This window comes from Gouania willdenowi, chromosome 15 (genome assembly GCF_900634775.1).
Source record: "Gouania willdenowi chromosome 15, fGouWil2.1, whole genome shotgun sequence".
Taxonomy (NCBI): Eukaryota; Metazoa; Chordata; class Actinopteri; order Blenniiformes; family Gobiesocidae; genus Gouania; species Gouania willdenowi.
In genome coordinates, this window is record NC_041058.1 from 27,900,214 (window position 1) to 27,927,698 (window position 27,485).

At 38.3% G+C, this 27,485-nt stretch overlaps 2 protein-coding genes across 2 annotated transcripts in view; one reads left to right on the forward strand and one right to left on the reverse strand.

Moving 5' to 3' along the window:
- Positions 1 to 7,129: 7,129 nt before the first annotated feature.
- On the forward strand, positions 7,130 to 9,409 carry LOC114476986 (zinc finger BED domain-containing protein 1-like). Its single transcript, XM_028469011.1, has 3 exons — positions 7,130 to 7,265; positions 8,186 to 8,796; positions 8,990 to 9,409. Exons 1-3 carry the CDS (start codon positions 7,130 to 7,132, stop codon positions 9,407 to 9,409), a joined length of 1,167 nt encoding a protein of 388 aa, XP_028324812.1.
- Positions 9,410 to 22,329: 12,920 nt separating this feature from the next.
- The window catches only part of ltbp1 (latent transforming growth factor beta binding protein 1), a 224,468-nt gene continuing 219,312 nt past the window's right edge, over positions 22,330 to 27,485 (reverse strand). The window contains 2 exon segments of the mRNA XM_028469012.1: positions 22,330 to 23,030; positions 23,107 to 23,256. Of these exon segments, the coding sequence (XP_028324813.1) occupies positions 22,855 to 23,030; positions 23,107 to 23,256 (326 nt within the window). The 3' untranslated portion in view covers positions 22,330 to 22,854.

Sequence of the window (27,485 nt, forward strand, 5' to 3'; positions counted from 1 at the left end):
AATTTTATTTGTATAAAGCAATTTCCAACAAAGTCATCTCAATGCGCTTATCAAAATATAAAATTCATAATAAGAAAGAAAAAACCCAATAAGATCCACATGAACAAGTGTTTAGCCATCTAACAAAATCAACATCATAAACACCATTAAAGAAACATAAACAATTATTTAATATAGCCTCCATACTCTCCAACAAGATATATCTCATGACACGACAGCACATCTGTTGTTTGTGTTGGAAACACAGAAACACAGAAAAAATGACAACTCAGAACAGCCTCAATGAGGAGCATCCACAAAGCCAATCCTTCCTTTTGTACCATTCACTGTGAAAAGTATGAAACATTTTCTGACCTTACCTTTGATGAAGGTCTGGTAGCTCAGGTGTTGGTCTCCATCTTTCAAAAGCTGTCGTTTTTCCTCAAAAAGTTTCTCTATCATCTCTAGCGCTGTCACTCGCCCACTAGTTAAAGAACATAGCAGCAGCAGTCACGTGTTATCTATTCACTAATGTGTTGTGAACTTACGTATAGCATTTAGCATAGCGCAGTTACGTGCAAAGGCAGAGCTCTACGCTGCCTTTACGCGTAAATTGATGTCACATTGGGGACCTGACTGCGCATGCGTAATCATGCAAACTCACGCAATGAGAACGGAGGCAGAAGAGCGACGTGCCTTTGGGAGGGGGCGTGGCCTCCCTCTGCCTTACAGGGGAGCGAAAAAAAAAAAAAAAAAGACTGCAGCTGTTCCAGGAAACAGCGCTGTTTAGTAATTTGGGCTATGAAACGCACAAAATGCGGACACTTTCAAACTTATAGGTACTGGAGGCTATTGGAAATGGAAAAATAAATAATTTATAATTTAAAAAAAAATTTAAAAAAATTATAATTAAATAATCAAAATATCAATTCACCCTTGGGTAGGCATTGCCTACCTTACCTACCCTGACGGCACGTCACTGCCTAAAACAGCTTTTAGAGGCTGAGAAAACTGATGTTTTCTCAGCCTGCAATGTTAAAAAGTGATTTTTAACATTGCAGCTTGAAACTTTAAGAGTAGAACTTAAATTTTTACTAAGGCCTAAAACAGATTTACTAAGGCCTAAAACAGCTTGAAAGTTTAAGAGAACAACTTATTTTTTTACTATGACCTAAAACAGCTTTTAGAGGCTGAGAAAACATCAGTTTGTGCCCCCTGAAGTGATTTTTAGCATTGCAGCTTTAAGACTTTAAGAGAACTTAATAAGCTATGGGCTTATTTGTATGAATATCTATTTTTGCTGATTGTCTGCTTTTTTGTAATCTAAAATAAAAATCAGGCTTTACTCAAGAGCAAGAGGTGCAAGTCAGGCTGCATATTTCCTCAGTCCTTCCAGAAAAACGCAAGTATGCAATCGCATATTTATGTAGAAGACACATTTTTTTCAAATCCGCCGTGCTTTCGCAACCAATAACTGCCGATTTCCGGGTAAAATATGCTGGGCTTGCACGGTTGAATAATCTCCGCATTTTTGTTTCAAAAAAGTCACATGTTTTTTGCAGAAAGTTGAAAAATTTGCGTTTACTTCACACAGCCATCTTCATAACTGTTGCCATGGGAACTTTATGAAAACACGTAATTCCGAGAAGTGAACATCATTGAAAATCTGCAAACAATGATATGATGAATTCCACAAATCTGTCTCATTTGCCAAAATAAATAAATTCATGTTTGACTCATAAATGTTTTGTAAGTTTGAGCTGTGTTTATTAAGGTCTGAAATAAAACAAGATGAGAACCTAATTATTCCCAAAACTTTGTGTGATGTAGTATGCCGACCAATGCATACTTATTTCCTTATCATAGGTCATGATAAGAAAATAAGTAATAATAAATTACTCTTTACATTGAGGCCTAGTGAGAACAGTGTGTTGGGGAAATCAATTTTTGCTCGCTTTTTTTTATCAAACTGCAGTTTTTGCTATTTTTGCAAGTTTCCACAATTTCATTGCAAAAAATTGCATAGATATCTTGCATATTCCATCACATTTTTTAAGAAAACGTGCCGCATTAATCCAGGATTTTTCCCTGCAACAATCACACAAAAAAAACTGCATTTTTCTGGAAGGACTTTTTTGTTTGCTTGCTTGTTAAACTGCAGCCAATCACAATGCTGCTTCCCCTACCCCTTATTTGCAGCCACCAGGCCATTCAAAGAAGCTGTGGCTGCATCATCAGTACTCTGTTGGTGGTGCATGGTGCGTTATGTCGACCTGAGGTTAAGATTACGTCAGTGCTATGAGAAACAGATTTAATGGTGTAGTAAGCAAAGACAGCGTTATCAATGCATACCTGTCAAGTTTTGGATTTGAAAATAAGGGAAATTTTCTGTGCCCACTACGATCCGTCCCACCCGCCCAACCAAGCTCCAGTATCCCTTATATTTTAAGATAAATGTACAATAAATCTAAAATACCCACTTGTCAACCACTTACTAAATACAATTATGTGATTATAATCTGGTAGGTCGACCTTTATTAACATTAAATCGCTGTGAACATTCCTACTAGGGCTGGGCAATATGAACCAAAACTCATATCTTAATATTTTTTCTCAAAATGGTGATATATACGGTATAAATCTGGATAATTTTATTTCGAATGAAGTCTGAGAAGAAAGAGAATTCTGGGTTAAATTTGCTGATCCAAAATGCTACACAGGCTCATTTACTAACAAACAGCTGCACAATATGTGCCACTTTTGGTTTTTTCTCCTGTAAAGGACAGTATGTGCGAGTGATATGTAATCTGTTATGCTTGTTATGGGGAAGCTCTGAGTTAGGACTCTGGTCTGAAAAGTAAAAGCAGTGACTCTTAAAACTAGTATTTTGATACAAAATAAGCTATTATATATAATAGAAAACAATGCATCTTAAATCTCGATATATCGCCTAGCCCTAATTCCTAAATTATAATATAGCCTAAATAAAAACATAAATAGATATATTAAGTACATGTTTATTTAATATACTTACAGTTTATATACAAGTCAACACGTTGCATATTTACAGTTAATTTCACATTGCTTGTCTTTAAGTTAGACATTTATATATTATTTTCATTATATATTTTATTATAATTTCTCATGATCACTCATGTGGTTCTCTGGTATTCACTAATGGCTTATTAGACACATTTATTACAGACTTTACATTCTTTAACACTTTAAAGCAATGTATATTTGTGGGGCTTGTGATTGGCTGATTTTTCATGGTGACATAGGTGGTTCCTTCCGCTACATTAAAATACGGGATATTTACCGGGAAAATACTAATACTGGAAGATGGTGGGAAAGAGGGGTAAAATACGGGAGTTTCCCGGCTAAAACGGGATACTTGACAGGTATGCATCGATGCACGGGTCAATATGTTCCGAGTCAGAGTTCACGACCACCCATGTTGTCAACAAAGCCCAATAAAGGCAAACTATCGTAGTGAAACAACCGACTATTTACAGTATTTACATTGCTTAAGGTAATTTTAAGGCAATACGAACTGTTCAGTGCATGACTGCCCCAACGGTACATGTGGGCTTAATAAGTGGATGGAAGAATTTTGCCCTATCGCTTTGTATATGAGACGGTCTGGGTATCATTGGATAATTCATCTGTGAACCAAAATAAAAGAACGGTTTTTCTTCTGCTTCTGTTTTACTGTTTTAATCAAAAAATCATAAAACAAATCAAAATTGTCCCGTTTTTCGATTGTCCCGTGTCCTTTTCTCCTTTTCCCTTTTACAATTGAACATTGAAAAACAGCAGTTTCCGTTTTCCATTCTCCTTTCCCCGTTTAGAATTGAAAATAGAAAATCAGCTGTTTCCTTTTTCCATTCTGAACTCTGAAACGAAAAACGAAGTCACGTGACACAAGGTCACGTGGTCTGGTCAGAATAAAAGCATACGGGGAGAGAGAATATAAAGCAGGCACAAGATCTATCACAGAGAGTAATAGATCATTAAAAGCCTTACAAAAGCTACATAAAGATTAAGTTTTGATGTTTTTTTAATTTCGACATGAAATTGCTTAGCCGGCCTGTCGCGTTTGAAAAACATAATCCAAAATGACCAAATCCCTTCTGAAATATGATCAGACTTTTATGGCTCGCAGTGTTTACTTACATTACATGTTTATTCAAACACGCACTTTTATGAACCCATATCAGGATGAGAGTGGTGATGTGGAGATGTCCCTAAAAGGTAAAAAAGAGCTGTGTCCACATTGCAGCAATTCTGTACGTGCATTTGTATCCCGAATCAGCTGATCAGTCATTGGTCAAACTCTTTGCACGTTGTGATGGTCTGATGCGCTCTCTTCTGAAGGCATCGGCTGTAATTTCTTTCAGCAAGGCTGGATCTTTACACTTCCTGAGATGTAAATCTCAATCATGTATATGTTCCCCTCATACACTTCAATAGGCTACAATTAATCAGCTGGTTTTCGTGACATATATATTTCATGGTAGTATTAGTATGAGTGGTCAAAGATTAGATCCAATATTTTATATTAAATGATGAAAAGGCAAACACTTCATACTTAATACATTTACTCAATTCATTGATTAATTTACGTTTTTAGTTTGTCTTTAAAATATATATATATACTGTTATGTCATATTTTTTAATTAATGTATTTTTAATATGTCGTGCATTTAATTAAAAGATGTATGTTAACATTTTCTGAAAATGCTGGTCAATCATCTGTGCTTACGCATGGTCTCAGGAGGTTCTATTTTAGTTTGTAGAGTAGAATAAATTCAAACAAGAATACATTGATTAATTTTAGATTTGTGCTTTAAATGTTTGTATGCACGGTTTAAGAACACATTGTGTGTATGCACTGTTAATGAATGAGGTCCATTGTATACATGACTCTGATTTGGAAGTTTCAGAAAGAGTGTTGTCCCCTCGTGTATTGAAGAACTTAACTTTAACTCCCACATTGACTGTTGTATTGCTTACTATGGTTACTGTTTGTGTTCCTCCCTGTGTTAAGTGTTTATATCATGTGAGTACATGTAACAACTGCACAAGCTGTGGACAAGTATTGTATGTATACTCGACATTTCCTGAACTTCATGAATGGAATAGAAATGTCTAATTACTTAACTTAATATCAGAGTACACACACAGAAAAAGAATCTTGGCTGTCCGGAGGGGTATTCCATAAAGGAGGGTTAACAAACTCTGAGTCTATCCATAAACTCTGGGTTAACATACCCCGCGATGGGAAACTCTGGGTATCGGATTCCATTACAGCTGGTGTGAAATGGGTTAATCAACCCTGAGTATGTAAACCTTGGGTTACTTATGTGCACGCGCGCGATAAAAAGCCATCATCAATGAATCTATGATGAGCTGCCATGACAACCACCCGGAAAATAGTGATTTATTCACCGTAATGGGTGAAATAAGCCGGTGTTTGAGGAATATGAGCCTGTTCTAAAGGTGTGTTCAGTCTTCAGTGATTATAGTGGCTTACATCACCCATAATTAGTAACACTTTTTAGTCGCTTCATCACTTTATCGCTTCAGTGACGTGACGAGCGGTGAATAATATGAATAAAATGTGTCTGAGGAGACGGGGCAGCAGCATAGGATGACTGCATAGAGAGTCCTCCTGTTACACTGGATATTAAGACAGTAAATGCCGCTTGATATTGCATCATTTATATTGATTTTTAATGTAATATTGTCGCCAGAGTCATCTCAATGTCCTAAAAAATATCATAAAAGAACACAGATGCGGGACACGAACCCACAACCCGTCACTTTCAAGAGCAGCGTCACAATTCACTGTGCCATCATACCATCAAAGAGATGTGAGTTACAGATTTAACTGTATAACAATATAAAAAAACAATCGAGCCTTAAAAATGTATTCATTTAAATGATCATCTCTTCCTTTATATTAGGTTTGTATTCAGAGAACTTTACTACAGACGTCAGTAGATGTTTTAATGCAGATCAACCTCTCAGTGTCTGTCACTTTATGATCTGTATCCACAATGTTAAAAAGAAAACTACCGTTTGCACAAAACAAACAAACAAAAAAAACGTAAAGCAACACAACATTAATGATGTGAACACGTCTGTGGTGTGTGATGTGACTAATGTGTTTTAGAGAAGAGTATTAAGGTTCATTAAAGTGTTCAGAAACGGTGTAGAAGAAACTATGGCTGGGCGATTAATTGAATTTCGATTTCGATTTCGATTTTGGCTGCCCTCGATTACAAAAACAAGATAATCGTTATAAAACGATCATTCTGCCGCCCGCACGGCGCGTCTTGTGTGGTAAATGCAGCGACCCTTCCAACTGTGCACTCCGCCCCGCCCCTTCCCAGTCCCCGGTGCAAGTGAGTGTTTAGAAAAATCTTGCGGAAGGAGACGGTAGAAGATGGCAGAAAGGGAGCCTTTGGTCGTGAAGAAAGGAAAGGTGAATTCTGTGGTGTGGAAACACTTCGGTTTTGAGGAGTCTGACTCGGAACAAACTAAGATATTGTGCCAGATATGTCACGCGACCGTGTCAGCACCTCAAGGAAACACAACCAATTTATTTAACCATTTAAAGGCCACACACAGAATAATATATGACCAAGCAGTGAAGGAACAAAACTCAAAAATGAAAAGCTCCTCGACTCCTGCCACCGCCACGCAGTCCTCAATTAAGGACACGCTTTATAATGCCACCGCATATCCACCCAGCTCCCGCAGGCATAAAGAAATAACTGATGCAGTCACATACATGATTGCCAAAGACATGAGCCCTATCAACACCGTTAACGACCCGGGGTTCATTAAACTGATGAACACAATGGACAAGCGGTATGTGTTACCATCACGTCACCATTTTAGCAGAATTGCGCTGCCTGCACTTTATGACGAATGTCGTGGAAAAGTTGCAAAAGAAGTGTCAAGAGCAGTATATTTTGCCACCACAACGGACCTATGGTCGAGCCGCACCATGGAGCCATATATTAGCCTCACACTTCATTACATCGACGCGGATTTCACCATAAAGACGAATTGTCTCCAAACGGCTTTTTTCCCCGAAGACCACACAGGGCAAAATATAGCCGATGGCCTGAGGCAAGCGATGGCTGCATGGGACTTGAACGAAGAGAAACTCGTCTGTATCACAACAGACAATGCCTCAAATATGAAGCTGGCAGCTGAACTCAATGGCTGGATGAGGCTGCAGTGCTTTGGGCACAGACTCCACTTGGCCATAGGTGAGTAGGTTTCCTTCTCCTGATTGTGTGATGCAATTTATTAATAACTAAACAAATCATGTACAACAGTGGTTCTCAAACTTTTCACAGTCCCGTACCCCTTCAGACATGTAATCTTAAGCCATGTAGCCTCTACTTCTGCACACTTAAAAATTATAATAATGAAATGCAGTTTTTTTCCAACTTTGGGGTCAGGACCCCATGTGGGGTCACCTGGAATTCAAATGGGGTCCCCTGAAAAGTCTAATAGTTTATAATGATAAAAAAAAAAAACAAAGCTGAATATCAATGTATTTTTAAAAATGTTGTAATTATTATTTTTCAAATTTTAACATCACACAACAATCTTAAACTGTATTGTATACTTTCACTTTATCAAATATAAATCTAGTTCAAAATAAATTGCAGAATAAAAAACAAACAATAAACATTATCAAAAGTTAATTCTAGAAAGAAAGAAAAAAGTCTCTGGAGATTAAAATGGGGTCACAACCCAAAAAAGTTGGGAACCACTGATGTAATAAACAATGTAGCCCTACAGTGAAATGTGTCTCTGAATAATATATAATAATAATAATAAATTAAATAATAATAATATTCTGTAACCATGGGTTGTCTTACATCAGCTAATGTGTAATTTGTGGCAAAGCATGGAGGCTCCTGACTGCTGGTCGATTTATATTCTAGTTTCCATTTTTTATTTTTTTTATTCACATACCCTCTATGACAATTTGCGTTCCCCACTTTGGGAACCTAGGATGTAGAATATATCATGTTAGCTATCTATCTATCCATCTATCACACACATGATAATGTATTTAATTCCTAATAATAATTCATATTTCCCAGCCTATTGATACATTGATGAAGATTATGATGATGGTAATGATGATAAATGTTTATATTTATTGTACTTTTAGAGAATGCAATGAAGGACCACAGGATTGGCCGTGCAATGGGGGTCTGCAAAAAACTGGTCAGTGCCTTCTCCTACAGTTGGAAAAAAAAAAGGGAGCTGACAGATGTACAGAAGAGGCTGAATTTGCCTGAACACTCTCTTACGACGGAGTGTCCAACGAGGTGGGGGTCTCGGCAGGCTATGATTGGCAGGGTCCTAGAGCAGCAGAAGGCCATTGCAGAGGTCCTCTACAACGACACAAGAAACAGACACCTCACCCCCTCATGGCAGGACATCGATGTACTGGAGGCCATCAACAAGTCACTAAGCCCTCTCGTTGAATTTACCGATGCACTTTCTGGGGAGCAATATGTGAGTGTGTCTTTTGTCAAGCCAACTCTCCACCTTTTCAACACATCCATATTGGCTGTGCAGGAGGACGACACAGACCTTGCAAAGTGTATCAAGAAGAAGATCGTGGGCTATCTCAATGAGAAATATGATGATGCACCAACACAAGAGCTGTTGGACATGGCTTCAGCCCTGGGCCCAAGGTTCAAGCTCACATATGTGAGTGAAGACAAGCATGGGTCAATTGAAGAAAGACTGTCATCTGAGATGAAGGCTGTCATGGTAATTATAATTATAATAATAATAACAATGCTATGGTACTAATAACAACCAGTAAATACAATGTAATTTAATGTAAACAAAAGTCGTTTAAGTTATACTTTATTATTTCTAGTTGTGAATAGACATAACCATTTAGTCAGATTAAACATTTTAATCATTTCTCTTCACAATATTCTCCTCCTCCTTTTCCCAGGAGAAGGCCCCTGAGAGAGCAGTGACTCCTGCTGATGACACTGACGCCACCGCTGCTGGTGGTGCACGAAAGAAGAAAGCCCTGGGCAGCTTCTTCAAGTCGGTCATTGAAGGCACAGCTCCAAGATCCGCTGCTTTGCAACCGGACCAGGACCAGGACAAGGCCATAGCTTTTGAGCTACAGTCCTACCTTCAGGCAGGGACACTGGACACTGAGGCGGACCCACTAGAGTGGTGGAAGGTATCCCAGAAGTTCTACCCACGGCTCTCCAACCTGGCAAGGAAATATCTTTGTATTCCAGCCACAAGTGCCTCGTCAGAGAGGGTTTTCAGTACAGGTGGTAATGTCGTCACCTGCCTGCGCTCATCCCTGAAACCAGACCAAGTTAACAGACTGGTGTTCCTGGCTAAAAACCTTTAAGAGGTTGTAGGTGTCAGATTGCAGGGAGCCTGGATGAGGGAGTATGGGACTAGGTGCCAACTACTGTTGTTTTGTTTTTAAAAAGAGTTTAAAAATAAGTTTTGGCAGCTGATTTTTCTTGTGAGTACGATTCAGTCCGTTTATTCTTGTTAAGACTAATTTTGGCCAAAAGGGTGTGCCTTTACCTCAAATATAGTTTTAATTTGTTAACTGTTATATCGTTAATATACTGATTAATACGACAGTGTTTTTTGCAGTACTAGGTAAGGTTGTTGTAGCAAGTGCATTACACCATAGTTGGAGTTGGAATTTTTTTTATGGTAAAGTAATTTTGTTTCAGTGTATAATACTTTAAGTCTGGGATAGTGTTTATTTTTTATTTTTTACATATTATTTAATTCATTTTATCAATATATTTTTTATCTTAATTATTTGCATTTTTCTTGTTTTTCACTTCAAGCTTATGGTGTTAAAAGAAATACCAGAGTTAAAAGATCAATAAATGCTTTTTCTCAAATCAATGAATAATCGTCTTTAATAATCGTGATTACAATATCAATCAAAATAATCGTGATTATGATTTTTGCCATAATCGAGCAGCCCTAGAAGAAACCCAGGTAGAAACCCAGGGTTTCTTTGATAAAACCTGCCAGCGACCAGGTTTAGTTCACAAACAATGTTGCCATGGTAACATACTCAGAGAAGAACATACCTCGTGTTTAGGTATGGGATACTCAGAGTTTGAACATAACCCACTTTATGGAATACCCCTCGGATCTGGTAACTCAATACCAACAAAATTCATACACCACAACACATTTGTCACTATACAAAATGTCACAAACTATCTTCAAGTACAATTACTGTCACAAACAACTTCTGTTCCTGGGAGATCTTGGGTGACCTTGGTTCCTGTGGGTTGTTGCTGCAGTTGACCTGCTTTTGTTTAGCATCATTGGAGGCATGGTTAGCAGAATTAAGTGTAAGACACAATTTGTACCAATTTCTTGCCTTTCGGTTAAGGTGATACTCATTATTGGTAAAAAATTTCACGGGATGTTTGGTGTGTTGCTATAGTAAATGGAGAGCACATAGGCCCTACACCTTGTGTATATGTGGACTATTAATTGAATACTGCACATATGGCATCAATGAAGACAATCATTGAATGAGAAATACATATTCTGTAAACAAAGAAGATATTGGACGGTCTTATTTCACAATCTTATGCTCAGGAGAAAGCCGGCAAGCGCGTCAATTAATAGGCTAGAGTCTAATGAAGCCCCTCATTGGCTTTACGTTTATCACAATTATAATGCTGATGTTAATCCGAAAATTGCTATGTTCATATAATCAGTCCTAACATCATTTGAATTATCATATCTATAAAAGCAAGGAATCTATTTGTGTGTGTGTGTGTGTGTGTGTGTGTGTGTGTGTGTGTGTGTGTGTGTGTGTGTGTGTGTGTGTGTGTGTGTGTGCGCGTGTGTGTGTGAGAGTGATTTGATGTGACATGTGGAAGCCAGCAGCCCTTGCCTGCTCACACCAGCGAGCCTTTATCTGTCAGCTGAGTTGAGGTTTATGAAGTGCAGGATATACGGAAGGATTTGATTTTTGTGTTGAATGTTTCTATACTACAAGACTTATTTCCTCACACAAAAGTATTTTTGTTTATACATGAATTAGGGGTTTGGATGTGTATCATTATTACAGTATTATTTTTATTTACTTGGTCTTGGTTTCATCAGGTTGCTGTGTAAGACTAGGTCACTGTACACAGCAGATACACAAAATAAATAAACTATCATGATGTCATTAAGCATACATACTGTACATAACAGTTGACTGTGGCCAGCAAGCTGAATGAAAATCAAAGGCAGCCATAGACATGTACCTGCTTAACTAAGCTGCTAAAATGCAGTGTAATGGGTTGACTGAACTTTTAAATTTTTATGGTCTATAATTGGAGAAAAGCTTGGTTTGCCTTTCGTGTATGATATGAAAAGTAACTACTGTCTCTAAATAAACACAAATTATAGTATTGATATAACATTATTTGCAGTGACGTGCCGTGACCACTAGGGCTGGGTAGGCACGTTGCAAATCGAGACCATATGAAACAATTTCATATGTTTCTGCTGTCAAGTGTTAATTCAATTCAAATCAATTTTATTTGTATAAAGCAATTTCCAACAAAGTCATCTCAATGCGCTTATCAAAATATAAAATTCATAATAAGAAAGAAAAAACCCAATAAGATCCACATGAACAAGTGCTTAGCCATCTAACAAAATCAACATCATAAACACCATTAAAGAAACATAAACAATTATTTAATATAGCCTACACACTACGCACTGTTTGTGTTGGAAACACAGAAACACGAAAAAATGACAACTTAGAACAGCCTCAGTGAGGAGCATCCACAAAGTCAATCCTTCATTTTGTACCATTCACTGTGAAAAGTATGAAACATGTTCTGACCTTACCTTTGCTGAAGATCTGGTAACTCAGGTGTTGGTCTCCATCTTTTAAAAGCTGTCCTTTTTACTCAAAACAAAGTTTCTCTATCATCTCTAGCGCTGTCATCCACACTGTAGTGTTATCCCGCCCACTAGCTAGAGAACGTAGCAGCAGCAGTCAGTGTCATCTATTCACTAATGTGCTGTGAACTTACGTATAGCATTTAGCATAGCGCGTAAAATCACGCAATGGGAACGGAGGCAGAGGAGCGACGTCCCTTTGGGAGGGGGCGTGGCCTCCCTCTGCCTTACAGCGGAGCGAAAAAAAAAAAAAAAAAAAAGACTGTGCAGCTGTTCCAGGATATAGCGCTGTTTAGTAATTTGGGATATGAAACGCACAAAATTCGGACACTTTCAAACTCATAGGTACTGTAGGCAATTGGAAATGGCAAAATAAATAATTTATAATTAAAAAAAAAAAAAAAAAAAAAAAAAAAAATTATAATTAAATAATCAAAATATCAATTCACCCTAGGGTGAATTGCCTACCCTGATGGCACGTCACTGATTATTTGGCAGCGAAACAGTAAAAATAATAATAATTATTATTATTTCAAAGCCACACTGGCTGCTGGGAATTATTTTTGAAGAATTGAGACAAAGTAAAAAACAATGCAAAAGTTATAATTTGCTGTCCTACAAACAGGTAACTATCCACTGCATCAATTTATGAATAATTAAATAAATAAAGGAAACAGCTGATTTTTTTATTTTCAATTCTAAACGGGGAAAGGAGAATGGAAAATGGAAACTGCTGTTTTTCAATGTTCAATTGTAAAAGGGAAAAGGAGAAAAGGACACGAGACAATCAAAAAACAGGCCAATTTTGATTTGTTTTATGGTTTTTTGATTAAAACGGTAAAACGGTTTTCTTGTTTTTTGTTTGAAAAGGAGAGGGAGAAAAACGGTTATCTTATTTTGGTTTACAGATGAATTTGGGATTATCCAATGATACCCAGACCATGAGACTTGCCATTTTGTTCTTTGGTTATACTGTTTTAAAACCAAATCAAAATAACAACTAAACAGGTTATTTTGTTTTACTGACTTAAAACCTAAACAGAAATACAGAAAAACCAAATAAGCAGCTGTTTTAAAAAGTGGGCATTATGTAAAATCGACTTTTCAAGATTTACATCATATTACTATTGTCATTCCCTCATTAAAAACATGCTTGGAGTGTTGACTTTGCTCATTCATGTATTTTTAAGTAATCTTTAAAAACACCTGAGTCCTCCTAGGAACGCCCCCACCTCCTGGAGACACCTCGGACCATTCGTCACCAGCTGAGTTACCGCCCATCGCTCCACAGCAGAGCGCCACTCTACTCCCATGTTCTCTTAATTAGTTCAGCCCGCAGCACAGCCACCACAGATTTAGCTTTTCATTTACTTATTTTAAATACTTTTGTAAGAAACCCATGGCTTATGTTGTCTGTACTCATTCATGTACGCATTAAAATAAAAATGAAAATAAAACTCGCACCACTCCCCTGCTTCCAGCTCTGTCAAAACAGCTGCAGTCACAACAAATAGCTGAGAGATAACTGAGTGTCGATCAGTCTACTCTGCCTTTAGTTTTTAAAAATGCCTTCAGCGAGAAAATTTATTTTTGGATGTGAAAAAAACAGCCCTCTTTTGGATGAAACAATTTGTCAACAATGGTTGGAGTTCAACTTGTGCTGGTGTGCAAATTGTCAGGAAGGGGGAAGTCAGTGGAGGAGGTTGGTCGATTTCTTCCCAGTCTGAGTGACAGGGCAGCGCAGCAATGGCACAGTGCGAAGCTTGGGCTGTGTTCTTTATCGGACTTGGGATTTGACCATAGAGCCAGCAGCAGCTGCACGGGTAAGTTTGTGTGTGTGTGTGTGTGTGTGCGCTAACGTACGGATCTCCGTCCGTACGTTAGCGTTCCACACTTTGATAATCATTCTAATGTATTGTAGCAATGTAAAAATGTAGAAAGTAGCCAAATACAGTGCACAGAAAAACAAAAGTAAACTAAATCCAATGCGTGTTTGTATGAGTACTGAGTGTTCATGGGTGCATCAGACAAGCTTGGAGTTTCTTAAAGAGACAGAGGCTAAAATCGAAGCATCATGAATCGTGTGCTACAGAAGGAATTTTTTTTTAATATTTGCTGCATTTTCTTAAGAAATTTAGGTAGCATAGTTATTTGAGTATGCTATAGAATGGTATTATGTGCCTGAAAAAAACATGATACCCCCCTTTAAAATGAAATCTTGCTCTGTTTGTGTGATATTTGGATATTTATGGGAAAATTAGAGCGAGCAAGCTTCGCTGCACCTGGTTTCCTCCCGAGGTCCTGGAACAGGTCTCCACACACAATAGGACTGTTCAGGATTTATTTCAGTAGTTTTCTGGTCCTGTTTTCATGCAGTCTGTGAATGTTTTAGCTCGTTTAAAGCTGCTCAAATTTTAAGTTAATTGTTTTATGGTGTTGGCGATTTTAACAGTGTTACAGTCCAAATATGCGAGGCTGGTGTGAGGAACAATAGATGTTAGAACTTCTACGATTAGACACTTTAGAAAAAACAAGTACAGCTATTTTGAGGGCAGTAAAAATATTTATTTTGCACATTATAATACCACTAGCCACTAACCAGCCGTCAACACACAGATGTTGATCACAAGAAATGAGGACCAGTAGATTCATTACACCACTTCTGGTTCCTTTAATCACAAATGATGTGTATGTTTTTCATTTTCCTCTTTTTGTTTTGATTTATTTATGTATTAATAATGTTTCCTATCACCAGTAATGTGACTTATGCTTTGCTCCTTTTTTGCCTGGGAGCAAAAGTCACCCAGTCACCAGTCTATCTGGATACTATTTGGACCATAACTCTGTTTGGTAAAGTTGACAGATATTCACAGATTCAGATTTCCAGCATCAATAACTCTTAAACGGATCTGGTTCAGTTTTGCCACAATCGGCCTTGGCCTTTCGCTTCCAGGTTTCCTTGTGTGATGCGCCTGTTACAGCTTGATGTGCTGCAATTCCAACCTTTCCTCCAGCATTTTTGTCACCTTCTCATCTGTCTTGGAACAAGTCTCCATTGGCGAGTCCTTTATTCCATTAATGATAATGTTATTTCTTCTTAACTGTCCTCCATCTTATCAGTGATAGTCAGCAGGCTGTCGCACACTTTGTATACATCGGACTGCAGTCTTTTTGTATGTTTTCCAAACTTATTTTAATGCTTAGCAAATCCTTTGATAGCTCTTGTGTTTGAATAATCAACTACTATCTTTACAAAGCCTTGAAAGATGCCTTGTTGTTGTTGCAACAACGCTGTGAAAAGTTTCTCGTTGCTGGCTCAGAAGCTCGTTTACCTGACTGAGCAGCACGTACTCCTCCTCTGGCTTCTGATTGGTCCTCCTGTGTGGCATTTTCACTGTCTATGCACCTGTAGCGATAGGTTAGAAGCCTCCTTCTCGATCCCCGCAGATGTTGTCCACCGGTTGGCAGTTGCCCAGCAACAGTTAGCCGCAAAACAGCTGATAGCAGAGTTAACCGCAGAGTACTCCACAGTTGTCTGCCTCAATTCTGATTAATCTTCAGCGGTCCTGACCAAAAACAACTCATTGATGTTGGCCTCGTATTTAACTACGATCGCTGGTTCTCTGGTTGGTGTTATCTCCAATTTGTCCAGAAATAGCATTAAAAACACGATACCAACAGCAGAGCGACAGTATGAGCTACTTTCGTAGCGCAAAGTTTGATCTAATATTCCTAGCTGTTATGCTACATTTTTCAAAGGTAATGCTTGTGTGATTGATTTTTCACTCCTCCCTAAACTGGTCCTTGATGTCAGGTTACACGCACAGGCCATCACACATGAAGCAACACAGACTTAAGACAGACTGAGAACAAAGACAGAGACAAACATGGAGACACACAGAGGGACGAAAACAGACAAGGAGACAAAAATGAATGTTGCTATTTTCTAACACTTGTAATTTTTGTGCTATGTAAATGATGCTTCTTTAATGTCTTTTTCTGTGTACATTGTTCAATGTCATACTTGATTTGGCAATTTAAATTTGTTTGTCATGCCTATAAAGCTTTTTGAATTTAATTGAAAATTGAGACATGATGGATCACTATAATGATCATACTCCCACACACCTATGCACACTCAGACCTGTGGTCAGATGATTGATTAACCCACCATAAACACAACACCTTAACCAGCTGAGCTGAAGAAAAAGAGAAAAAGCTTCACAAATACCTGGATACAGGCTGTCACAGACACTCTCCTCCTTTCTTCTTCTGCTTTTTCCAAGAAAGATTACCACAATTTCTTTGGCTTAATTTTTTTCTTGCATGCCCTGAAGAACTCTGGCCCCCCCCCCCCCCCAGCGGAGGCACGACCCACACTTTGAAAACCCCTGTTCTAGCGCATAAGTACATTTTATGAAACAATCATTTTCACCGACACCGCACAGACCCTCATAGTAGACAGATGCCAGACTTTGTGCCAATACGGACTTAAGTTTGATTTTGAATGCTGCCGGTAGGAAGGGTCGCCTTGTACCTCGATGGGCTTGGCAGGTCAAAGGGCCCATTATCACTGCTTTCAGTTTACATTTTTTATTTATTTATTTATTTCTACCACCTCATTTGCTTTTAGGTGTTTTATTAAATTTTGAAGTATTATATTTAGCTGCATCTTTTATGGAGTTGAAATCACTGAAAACACAAAATTGAATATGAATACTGAGCGTGAGTGAGAAAGAGAGTGGAAAGTCAAGCCACGCCCACACTACGTCTAAAGTGTGATTTTTCGCAAAATTTGTGTCTTGTCAACTTGGAAGACGATAGAAAATGGCTAAAAAAAAAGGCAGTTGGATTTAAAGAGTTTTTTTTAAGCCAATAAGTGAAGCTAAGCCTGAGGTAAATAAGTTCAAGCTTGTTTCTGTAGAAATTGCAGAGGAGAGCAGCAGCACAGCAGCAGTTAGAGTAGTGAGAAGCAGCACGTGAGTAGCAGATGATGCTAATGCAGGAGAACCTGCCTCCAACAGAGAGGACCCAGGAGGAGAACTATCCAGAGGACACTCAGGGACATAAAAGAGAGAAGGAGACAACAGGGAAAGTTTTGCTATGAACATTAAGATCAGGGAAGTTTGGTCAGAGGCTCAGTTCAAAGCCAAGAAAAGCTGCTACTACAAGACAGACCCTGGCTGTGAAATATGTAAAAACGTTGTGAGGATACAAAGTTCTCCATGGCTATTTTTATTTTATTTTTTTGCTGTTTTGGACCAATGAAAGGTAAGCACACATTTTATTTTCATTGAGCTATGGCCTAATGAGTGTAAAAGTTTGCCAATATTTTGTATTTGTGGGTTTTTTGTGTTCTGAAAGTTTACTGACCTTTGTGATGAGTGGCTAAATTAAAGATGATTTTGAGCTGTCCTTGGTGCTGAAACATGGCAGATTTGACAGCTGTCACTCAGAGTGAGAGACAATGCCCTCCGTAACGGGCGTTTGTCCGTGCTTCTTCAAGGCTGATTCATCATTCTTTTAATAAACATCTAAGTTCATTTGTTGTTTGTGTTCATGTGATATTACGGACTAGGGCAGCATGAACATTACCAATACTTATAAATAAAAGACTACTTTGAAAAGGAAATAAAAACTGACACAGCAAATGAAAATGAGAGATATTTCAGAAAGAAGGGCGAGGGGAAGAAATCCAGACTAATCTCAGCTCTGTACAAAGGTTTGATGTCAGCCAGAAATAGTTCCTCTCTTTATATCAAAGAGAAATTGGCAAACGTGCACAGAGGAGGAAAAGGGAGGAGCAACTGTGGAGACAGACTGATCTCCACCCACAGGCGGAATTTCAACCCTGTGACCTGTGCTGCGGTTTACTCGCATAAATAAAAAAGAAAAAAAGGGTCATATTCACGCTATGAGTGAGCCACGGCGCACCCACAGTATTTTAGTCAATTAGCCCCCTAAATTTTCAAATGGTGGTAATATATCCAATGTTCAAATAGTATTCATTCATTTTTACAGTCATTCTTTGATAAAAATGGCTTAATCCCACAGATGTAAAGGGGATGACCGTTTTAGAAGAGGGAGGATTTGTCTTAATTTTTATTTCAACTTGAGCACTGGAAATGCATGGAATAGAAATTAAAACACAATAAAAAAAAGTAGCTCCAACATATATTGTAATGACCTGGTTTATTACAATAGGTTCCTTGTACATTGTGGTAAAAATCAATATGAAATAATTTTATTAATGTACATCACTTCACACCATTCTTTGTTTAAATGTACACAATATTGTTCAGCCTCAGCATTGGCCAGTAGCAACTTGTCAGGAATTTGCAGTCTAACACTGATAAGAATAAGGGATAACTTTTCCACAATAAATTTTGTTCAAAGTTCCAGGAGGAACAGATTCAGAACATTCCCCCACAACAAAAATATATGAACATCTTCTATTGAGGGACATGGTGATGAAGCCTCTTTACACTGTTAAATACTCACATTCAGCACAACTTGATACACAACAATTAGATCCCCCAGCATTAGTGTATGGGGTTTGTCAATATGTTAAATGAGAATTAAAACATAAAGTACAACAAAGTATTTTAGAAAGCAAACAACACACATTTCTTGAAATTACATTCTGACTACCAATAATGGCCCCATATTCCATATAATTCTGGTGTTTCATCCTCACTTTGAAAACAATTGTTATAGTGCTTCGATCAAGTTGTATTACTGTACCTTATTCTAAGTTCTCTCTTTCAAAGTTTTGTTTCACTTAACACTCTTAAACAAAACAGAGAAAATAATTAAATACACCTTCAGGAACACGTGATGGATCAACCTCTTGAAAGCAAATTCAAATGTGTAAGTTGTTTGGGAAACTCCTTTGGGAAATTTTCAATGCAGCTTGAAGCCATAATTTACATAGTAATGAGACATGGACATTAATCCAACTTATTCTGAAAGAACATTTAGCTTTCTTTTTCTTTCTTCTTTTTTAAACATTTTCAACATTCTGTCTTTCAATCAGTTTTTTTCCAAAACACGAACACATAGAGCCACTCCTGCTATTTTGGTTCACTGTGAGTAATATAGTATGCAGGTAATTTGTTTCAGCTTGTTATATTTATGTCACTCTAGAAAAAAGTCATTGCCCTCTTCTGAAATTAATTCATGTTTTTCTCAGATTTTATGTCCTCATTGCATATATTTAATAGCCAGGGTAAAAGCTTTCGATAATATTGTACCAAAACACCCCAGAAACAGATCCATATGAGAACAATGTACTGCCTGTGAAAACAGTACTGACTTTAAGTGACTACAATCAGCACTCAAGAGGTGTTTTCAATGCATTTAAACTTTAAACAGATTGAATTTTCCTTTATGTTAATTTATTTGTTAACACTTTACATTTTATACATAAGGCTGACATTACGGTGTCATTATCTGTCATTAGCATGAATAAGAACTCATTAAGGCTGTCATTAAGTTGTCGTTAAGTGTCGTTTGCTAAATTAGATATATTGGAGCTATGTTTGCATTTTTTGGGTTAGGTGGCGGGATCTAGTGGAATTGGGTTAGGTTTAGGGTTAGGGTTGCCCAGGGTTTCCACTGGATACTGTACGTCTTCGCTGCATTACGGCTCCGATTTGGAATTGCTCCGCTGGCCGCCGTCCGGTAATCCCCACCGGTTGCATTATGAGTGCGCCACCGGTCTCAGACGTCTGACGTCACGAGGCCGAGGAGTGATTTTTACATAATCGCGCGAGAACGCGGTGTTATAAACTCAACAACAGGTCAGTGTTACTAACAAAGGAGTACAAGAAGGTTGGACTTCTTATGATTATCCTTATAAAAACAATTGGTGACATCATACATTATTTTGTGGTTCACCACCTCAAGGATGAGGTTCTCCTCATCCATGTTGTTGTCAATGAACTTTGAAAACCTACTACGGTCATAATGGGCATTCTGGTGATGTAGTTACTTGAAATATGATCTGAAGTAACCAGACGTTTTAATGTTAAGTATGTGCTTAACTTCCTATATATATAACTTGCTATATTTGCTCTGTGCTGAGTTGATGCATTGTGCTCCGCCATCCGCCAGAAATAGAAGTCCAGCGTATCTCTGGCAGAGGGCTCCAGACTGGCGGAGGTGAGAAGGAGCAGATACGCAGCGCACCGGATCCTCCAGGAAGCTCTCTGCTGTGATTGACATGTAAACAGACACACCCACGAAGGTGAGCACTTCAGCGTTGCAGTGCTATGTATGTATTTTCTACAGTCTATGTATGTACCGGCGAATGCCCCGCCCCCACGCTCTGTCTCGTGTTTATAAAGCAGCATGAGCTCCTCCTTTCCTGCCCTCCTCTGGCCCTACGTTACCGTGCAGGGAGGAAGTCAGTGTCCTGTCTATAGACATGCCCACTCATGAATATGCATAAGCAGGATGTAAATCAGCCTGTTTGTGTAGAGTTGCTCAGAAAGTGACTTTTCAGAATCTAAAACTCTGGAAAATAGGTGAGTTTGGGAAAATAAACCTCAAATACTGACATGGGACCTTTAATGAAAGCTTTCATGACACCTTGTGTCATGTCATAATCATGACAGTGTAATGTCAGCCTTTAGGTATAAAACTTCAAGTATTATCATTTATTTAAGTGACCAGGATTGGGCAAACTATGTCCTGCACACCTCAATTGTCCAAGGGCATTGTTGATAAACAAATCATTCAGTACACCAATGCTCACTATTGGTGAGCATATTTCATAAATCAATCTAACTTAGCATTTTTGGTTTGTGCGTTTGTATTTTTGCTCAGGATACATTTATTTTTCAATAATTTGATGTGTTAGTCATGATAATATGTACACACAAAGCAATTCCAGCATTTGTGCTCGATGGAAAAATTAACAGAACTACAGATCTGTCAGTACCAGTTTTTCTCAGTAATGCTGATCTGTAAAATATCAAAAAGGTTTCTGCAATGTAGGGATCATCAAAGATGTTTTCAACCTTATTTATTTGCCAGTATACTGTGGAACCTACAAACATATCTGTATTAATAATGAGAATGCAAAGGCAGCTTTCTCAATTTCTATCAGATGTTATTGCAGGCTGACAGACAGCTTCTCTTTTGCTTTTACTGCTGTGGTTTATCTCTTAAAGGGGACATATCATGGTTTTAAATCCTTCCTTTTTAGATATAAATCATACAATTGTGGTCTATATAAAGCGGAACTGCAATGCTTGGGTCTGAATTCCTCATTATTAGGAATTAGGCCCCTTTTCTACCCCTTTTCTGATGTGCTTCTGAGAGCAACTCGTTTTGGTGCGGTCTCTTTAAATGCAAATGAGACACTTCATACCCCGCCCCCTCTCCAGGTTGCAGAGGTGACACTCGGTTCAACTCCACCCTGCTCGGCCATTTTTGTAGTTTGATAGAAGAGATACGGCTATGTAGCGGCGCATAAACTTTTTATTCAGAGGTTATTTACAAAATGTCAACAACAGAAGACTTGTCCATCCAGCCTTACATGTTCGAGCCAGAGTCGGACCCGGCAGAGCGAGATGAAAATGAAGATGATGAACCTGCAGAACCCTAACAAGTGAGCTAACCCAAGCACCGAGCTAACGCTAGCGCCAAGCTAAGGTCACGAAATGCATTTTAATACAGTCTTTTCGGAGACAAAAATGGCAAAATGAAATGACTAATGAAAACTTTAGACTTAAATTAAATCACGTAGGCCATATCATCAAGGATCTAAAACGAGCACACAGCGCTAACATATAAAGTCTGAAGACGGTGCAACTTCGAAGCAACTGCTAATGCTAACAAAACAATGACAGGGACGTCTTATCATCACACTTTTTAGCGTTATTTACAGCTTACCGAAGTGCTCTGTTCGTCGTCTCCAAAGATAGAAGGAATTGAACCCTCAATCAAAGTCTTTCGGCAAATCCTTCTTTATGCTGGCGGAGGTTGCTGAAGCAGTCATCCTTGAAGTGCTTCGCACACACAAAAATGACCTTCGACGTGGGTATATTTCCGTGAAAAATAAAACTCAACCAGGACCTTCGAAAAGGTTCTGATGCTGGGAGACGGTGTAATGAAGCGTGTGGGTTACTACATCCAGCAACTGAACATTTTGACTTGTCCTCTCGTAACTTCGGCATCCTTGAGCTTGGACTACAAAATCACAGCGAGAAATAAAAATGGCGGATTGCTCGAAGTGTTGGGCCTGGAGTCGATGTCCTAATTTGGCAGTTCCGCTGCAAATACTGTGACGTAATAGTTCAAAAAACGTAATAGAGAATCGAAGAATCGAAACAGATTGAAAAATATGACCAAAACAGAATATAAAGATATCTACGGAGCACCTGAAGAGACTAATTTGATTTTTTCTGTACTTCTAAACACTCTAAATATACAACAAAATGCATTTAAGGGCTAAAAAAGTGGATTTAGCACGATATGTCCCCTTTAAGTATAGTCAGCATTGCTCTTTTCTCTTAGTAAATAGTTTTGTTATGTCATCTATCTTTGTATATATAGTATGAGGTGTTATGGTAAAATCTCAAACCCACAGTTTGGCTCATTTAACGTGTTACTCAGTTTCACATTCTGACAGTTGTTCTGAAAGTTGGAGAGGTAAGCCCTCATTTTATATAGAAATACTTTTATTATGTTAGCTTTTTCTTCTTGCTTTTAGGTTTTTAACACATTCTGATGACACTAGTTTTACAGATGTTGGAAGCAAACATTTGGAAGAATCACAGTCCACTCTCCGATTTTGTTCTCATAGATGACATCCGGTGATCAATTGTGTGCTTTGACACTGCTGCTGAAAGTTTTGTAGCTGAATGAGTGTGGTGTCTGTTACTCTCACCATGTTCATTGTGTTGGTGTGGATGTTAGATTTGTTTCCACCTGCACACAATAATTGCGTTTGTTGGACCCCTTAAAACCTGGTAGACACACACACCGATAGGAGCCTATTGTGTTGATGCACTTTGCATTTTTGCACAGAGGCACTTGAAGTGTTTCAAGTTCAGAACATTCATTCACGTCTGTGGACAGAGAATAAAAGTCATATATAGGTTTTTAACATCCTGACATTAAATGGTAATGGCAGGATAGTCTTACCAATGCAGGCCATGTGGGACAAATCCAAGGTGTATCCGTCAAAGCAGTCGCAAGTATAACCTTCCTGAACTCTAACACATCGACCGTTCTCACAGCCGTTCAGGATCCCACATTCCTCTACATGCAAACCCTTGAAAGCATCATAGGGATCTGTAACACAAACAGTGCAGACTTTGATTAAGCCTATAGTTCTCAATTAACTTACATTTTAAAACAGGATTCAGTAATATAGCTTTCACAGACGGGGATTAAAAATTTCTCAGACTTTCGTAGTATTGAGATAAATAATCTCCTTTCATGGAGAAAAATGAAAGCTAATCCAGATTTAATTGAAGATTTAAATTAAACCTGGACAGAGGCATGTTTAACTTCATTGTAGCTGTTTGCCTCACTACCCATAGTGAAAATGGAATATCTTGACATCGTCACTGACTGGGCAAGAGGCATCATCTTCTGATCGAAAGGTTGGGGGTTCGATCCCATCGCTACTTGTCTATGTGTCGAAGTGTCCTAGGGCAAGACACTGAACCCCAAGACACAAAACCCTAAGTTGTTCCCAATGGTCGACTAGCACCTTGCACACCCATTGGTGTGTGAATGTGAATTGAATGGGTTAATGAACTGATACTGTAAAGCACTTTGAAACTACCTCGTGGGTATAAAGTGTTATATAAGGCAAGTCCATTTACCGTTTACTGATGCTGAAAGACCACCGCTCAGACCAGAAAGGTGATGATTACTCAAAGACAGAAGTATGAATAAATTAATTTGATGATTCCAAATTTGTTGACTGTTTTCAATCAATCAATCAATCAATCTTTTATTTGTATATAAGGTATCTAAGGTGTCGTGGGCCCAGTGCAATGACCTCAGTCTTGTCTGAGTTAAGAAGAAGAAAATTTTGGTCCATCCAGGCGTTAATGTCCTTTAGACAGGCCTCGAGTTTAGATAGCTGATTTGTCTCACCTGGCTTCATTGATACATACAGTTGGGTATCATCAGCATAGCAGTGAAAGTTAATAGAGTATTTTCTCATAACATTACCAAGGGGGAGCATATAGATACAGAAGAGGATTTGACCTAGCACAGAGCCCTGAGGAACCCCGTAGCTTACTTTAGTGTACACAGAAGACTTATTATTCACGTGTACAAACTGGTACCTATCAGATAGGTAGGACTTAAACCATTTTAGGGCAGTCCCTGTGATTCCTAGTAATTCCTCTAATCGCTCTAGTAGAATATAGTGATCTATAGTGTCAAAAGCTGCACTAAGATCTAATAAAACCAGCACTGAGAGTCGTCCTTCATCTGAAGCCCAGAGTAGATCATTAGTTACTTTAACTAAAGCAGTCTCTGTGCTGTGTTGAGCTCTAAAACCTGACTGGAAGTCCTCGAACAGGCTGTTTTTTTGAAGGAAGTCACAGAGCTGAGCCGCCACAACTTTCTCAAGAATCTTTGAAATAAAAGGAAGATTAGATATAGGCCTGTAGTTTGCTAAAGTGCTGGAATCAAGAGTAGGTTTTTTGAGAAGGGGTTTGATTACAGCTACTTTAAAGGACTGTGGCACGTAGCCTATTGATAGGGATATATTTATTGTCTCCAACAAAGATGGGCAGACCAGGGGAACAACTTCTTTAAACAGCTTAGTTGGGATCGGATCTGAAAGGCAGGTCGATGGTTTGGAGGATGAAATAATAGTTAAGTTCCTGAAGTCCTATATGTGTGAAACAGTTTAGGTTAGGCCTATTTACATTTAATGGTACAGCAGGCCCAGGTGAAGGCAGGGAGTGGCTAATTTTATCTCTAATCTTATGAATTTTATCGTTAAAAAAGTCATAACAGCTGAGGGCTAGAGGAATCATGGGCTCAATAGAGCTCTGACTTTGTGTTAGCCTGGCTACAGTGCTGAAAAGGTACCTCGGATTATTTTTATTTTCTTCAATTAGTGAGGAGTAGTATGTAGATCGACTATGTCGTAAGGCTGTCATGTATTTACTATGGCTTTCTTGCCAGAGTATTCGTGACTCCTCTGTTTTATTGGAGCGCCACATTCTCTCTAATTTACGGGTTGTTTGTTTGAGTGTGTGAGTTTCAGAGCTAAACCACGGAGCTTTCCTCTGACGTTTAATAGTTTTTTCCCTCAATGGGGCAATTGAGTCATCTATCGGCTGCTATTCATCTTGCTATTCATCTATCAGCTGCTATTCATCTATCGGCGTTAATCAGTTTTGTGGGACGTTCTATTCTGGTAAGTAAACATGCATGTTTATCCGTAGCAGAGCGCACAGGGCGAATCCCCGGAAAAACCCGCAAAGTCCGTTTAAACATGCACATAGTTCTAATGTTGGCATCGGCGGTTAAGAAAGCTAAGCTAAAGCTTATCACATGGTGCTCGAGTGCATCGACTGCTGCAGCCAAAGACGGAGCAATGAATGATGTGACTACATTTTTAGTCTTTCTTATTATTGTTTTATAGTTACTGGTATTCATTACACCACTTCCTCCTGTGCCATGCTATCGTTAGCTTCTGAAACATGGGAGCTCTCTGAATAGGTCATTTGAAACCGTCAGCCACTGGTCAATCAATCAATCAATCAATCAATCTTTATTTGTATAGTGCCAAATCATAACCAATGGTATCTCAAGACACTTTACAGTAGAGCAGTCTTAAGGACGGACTCTTCATTTCATGGATACACACATATGCATATATATGTATATACACATACATATGTATCCCACACCCAACATGAATTCATCATGGCGGCAAGGAAAACCTTCTGTTAAGCAGCAGGAACCTTGTGTGGATCCCATTCCTATGATGAACAGCAATCCACGTTATGCTGTGTTGGGTGTGTGCAGAGGAAAGGGTGGAGACAGAGCCGCTGAGACTCTGGAACTCCACACTAAGGATCCCACGGACCTGCAAGACAAAAGCCAGAAGGAGTACAGGAGCAAACACACAAGGGATGAAGCAGACATAGAGGGAGTGTTTGAGAGAGGAATGACCTCTCTCTTAACGCCCTCTCCAACCTCTCTCCAACCGAGCATGCCAGACCCCCCCCCCGGCAGTCTATGCCTATTGCATCTTAATTATGAGCTATGAGCTGGTTCCTAACTAAAAGCTTTACCAAAGAGGAATGTTTTGAGCCTAACCTGGTGAGTCTTTTGCAGACACGTTTCCCATTGTTTAAACCAGATATAACTGATGCTCAATAACGCGCTTTCATTAGAGACGGTATTGACTTCAACCCACTCAATACTCCATCTGGAAAACTGCAGATTCTCTGTGGTGCCGTGTATGGAAGCAAAGCTCTGACCACTCGGTTCGAAGGTAAAAAATGATTTTTGTTTTTTAAAAAAAGACAGCCGAATTGTAGGCGACACTTTAATTTACTTACTAACTCATGTAGTTTGAAGCTTCATGTTCTGTTTTGCGCAGTTTGGTTGTTTTTCTGATTGGCACTACAATGTCTATGGAGTTTGGTTATCAGCGTCTCAAACACACACGGTATTTATATATTTATTTAAATATACTCATACTAAATGAGTAAAATAAAACACAATTGTAAAAAACACAACTGAAAGAATAAAAAATACACATGACTCCAAGAAACATACATTACAGAAAAATAAAATAAAATACACAAAACTAAATATTTATACAAAAAATACACAAACAAAATGAGTAGTCAAGCTCTTTATAGCGCACAGGGAGAATCCCCGGAAAAACCTGCAAAGTCCGTTTGAACATGCACATAGTTCTAATGTCGGCAGTTAGGAAAGCAAAGCTAAAGCTTATCACATGGTGCTCGAGGTTATACACGTAGACGCCGAATCGACTGCTGCAGCCAAAGACGGAGCGATGAATGATGTGACTACATTTTTAGTCTTTCTTATTATTGTTTTATCTTATAGTTACTGGTATTCATTACATTTTGTTATTGCTTCTTATTATTGTTTTATCTTATAGTTACTGATATTCATTACATTTTGTTATTGCTGTTATTACTATTATTATTATAGCCGTTACTATTATCACTACTTTCACTATTATATTATTTTGTTATTGCAATTATTACTGTTAATATCATTATAACATTACTTTTATTACTATTACTACTTTCACTATTAATACCATATCGTTATCTTATTATTATTAGCATTGCTATATTACCTTCATATTTATTGTCACTGTATTATTAGCATTGCTATATTATCATCATATTTATTGTCATTGTATTGGCATTGCTATATTATCATATTACCTTATCATTATTTAATATTGTTTTTTATCGTATTATTGTTAGTGTCAATTTTTGTCAAGTTTTTCTGTAACAAGCAGTGGCTGAAGTAATTATAATACATATATAATTTTA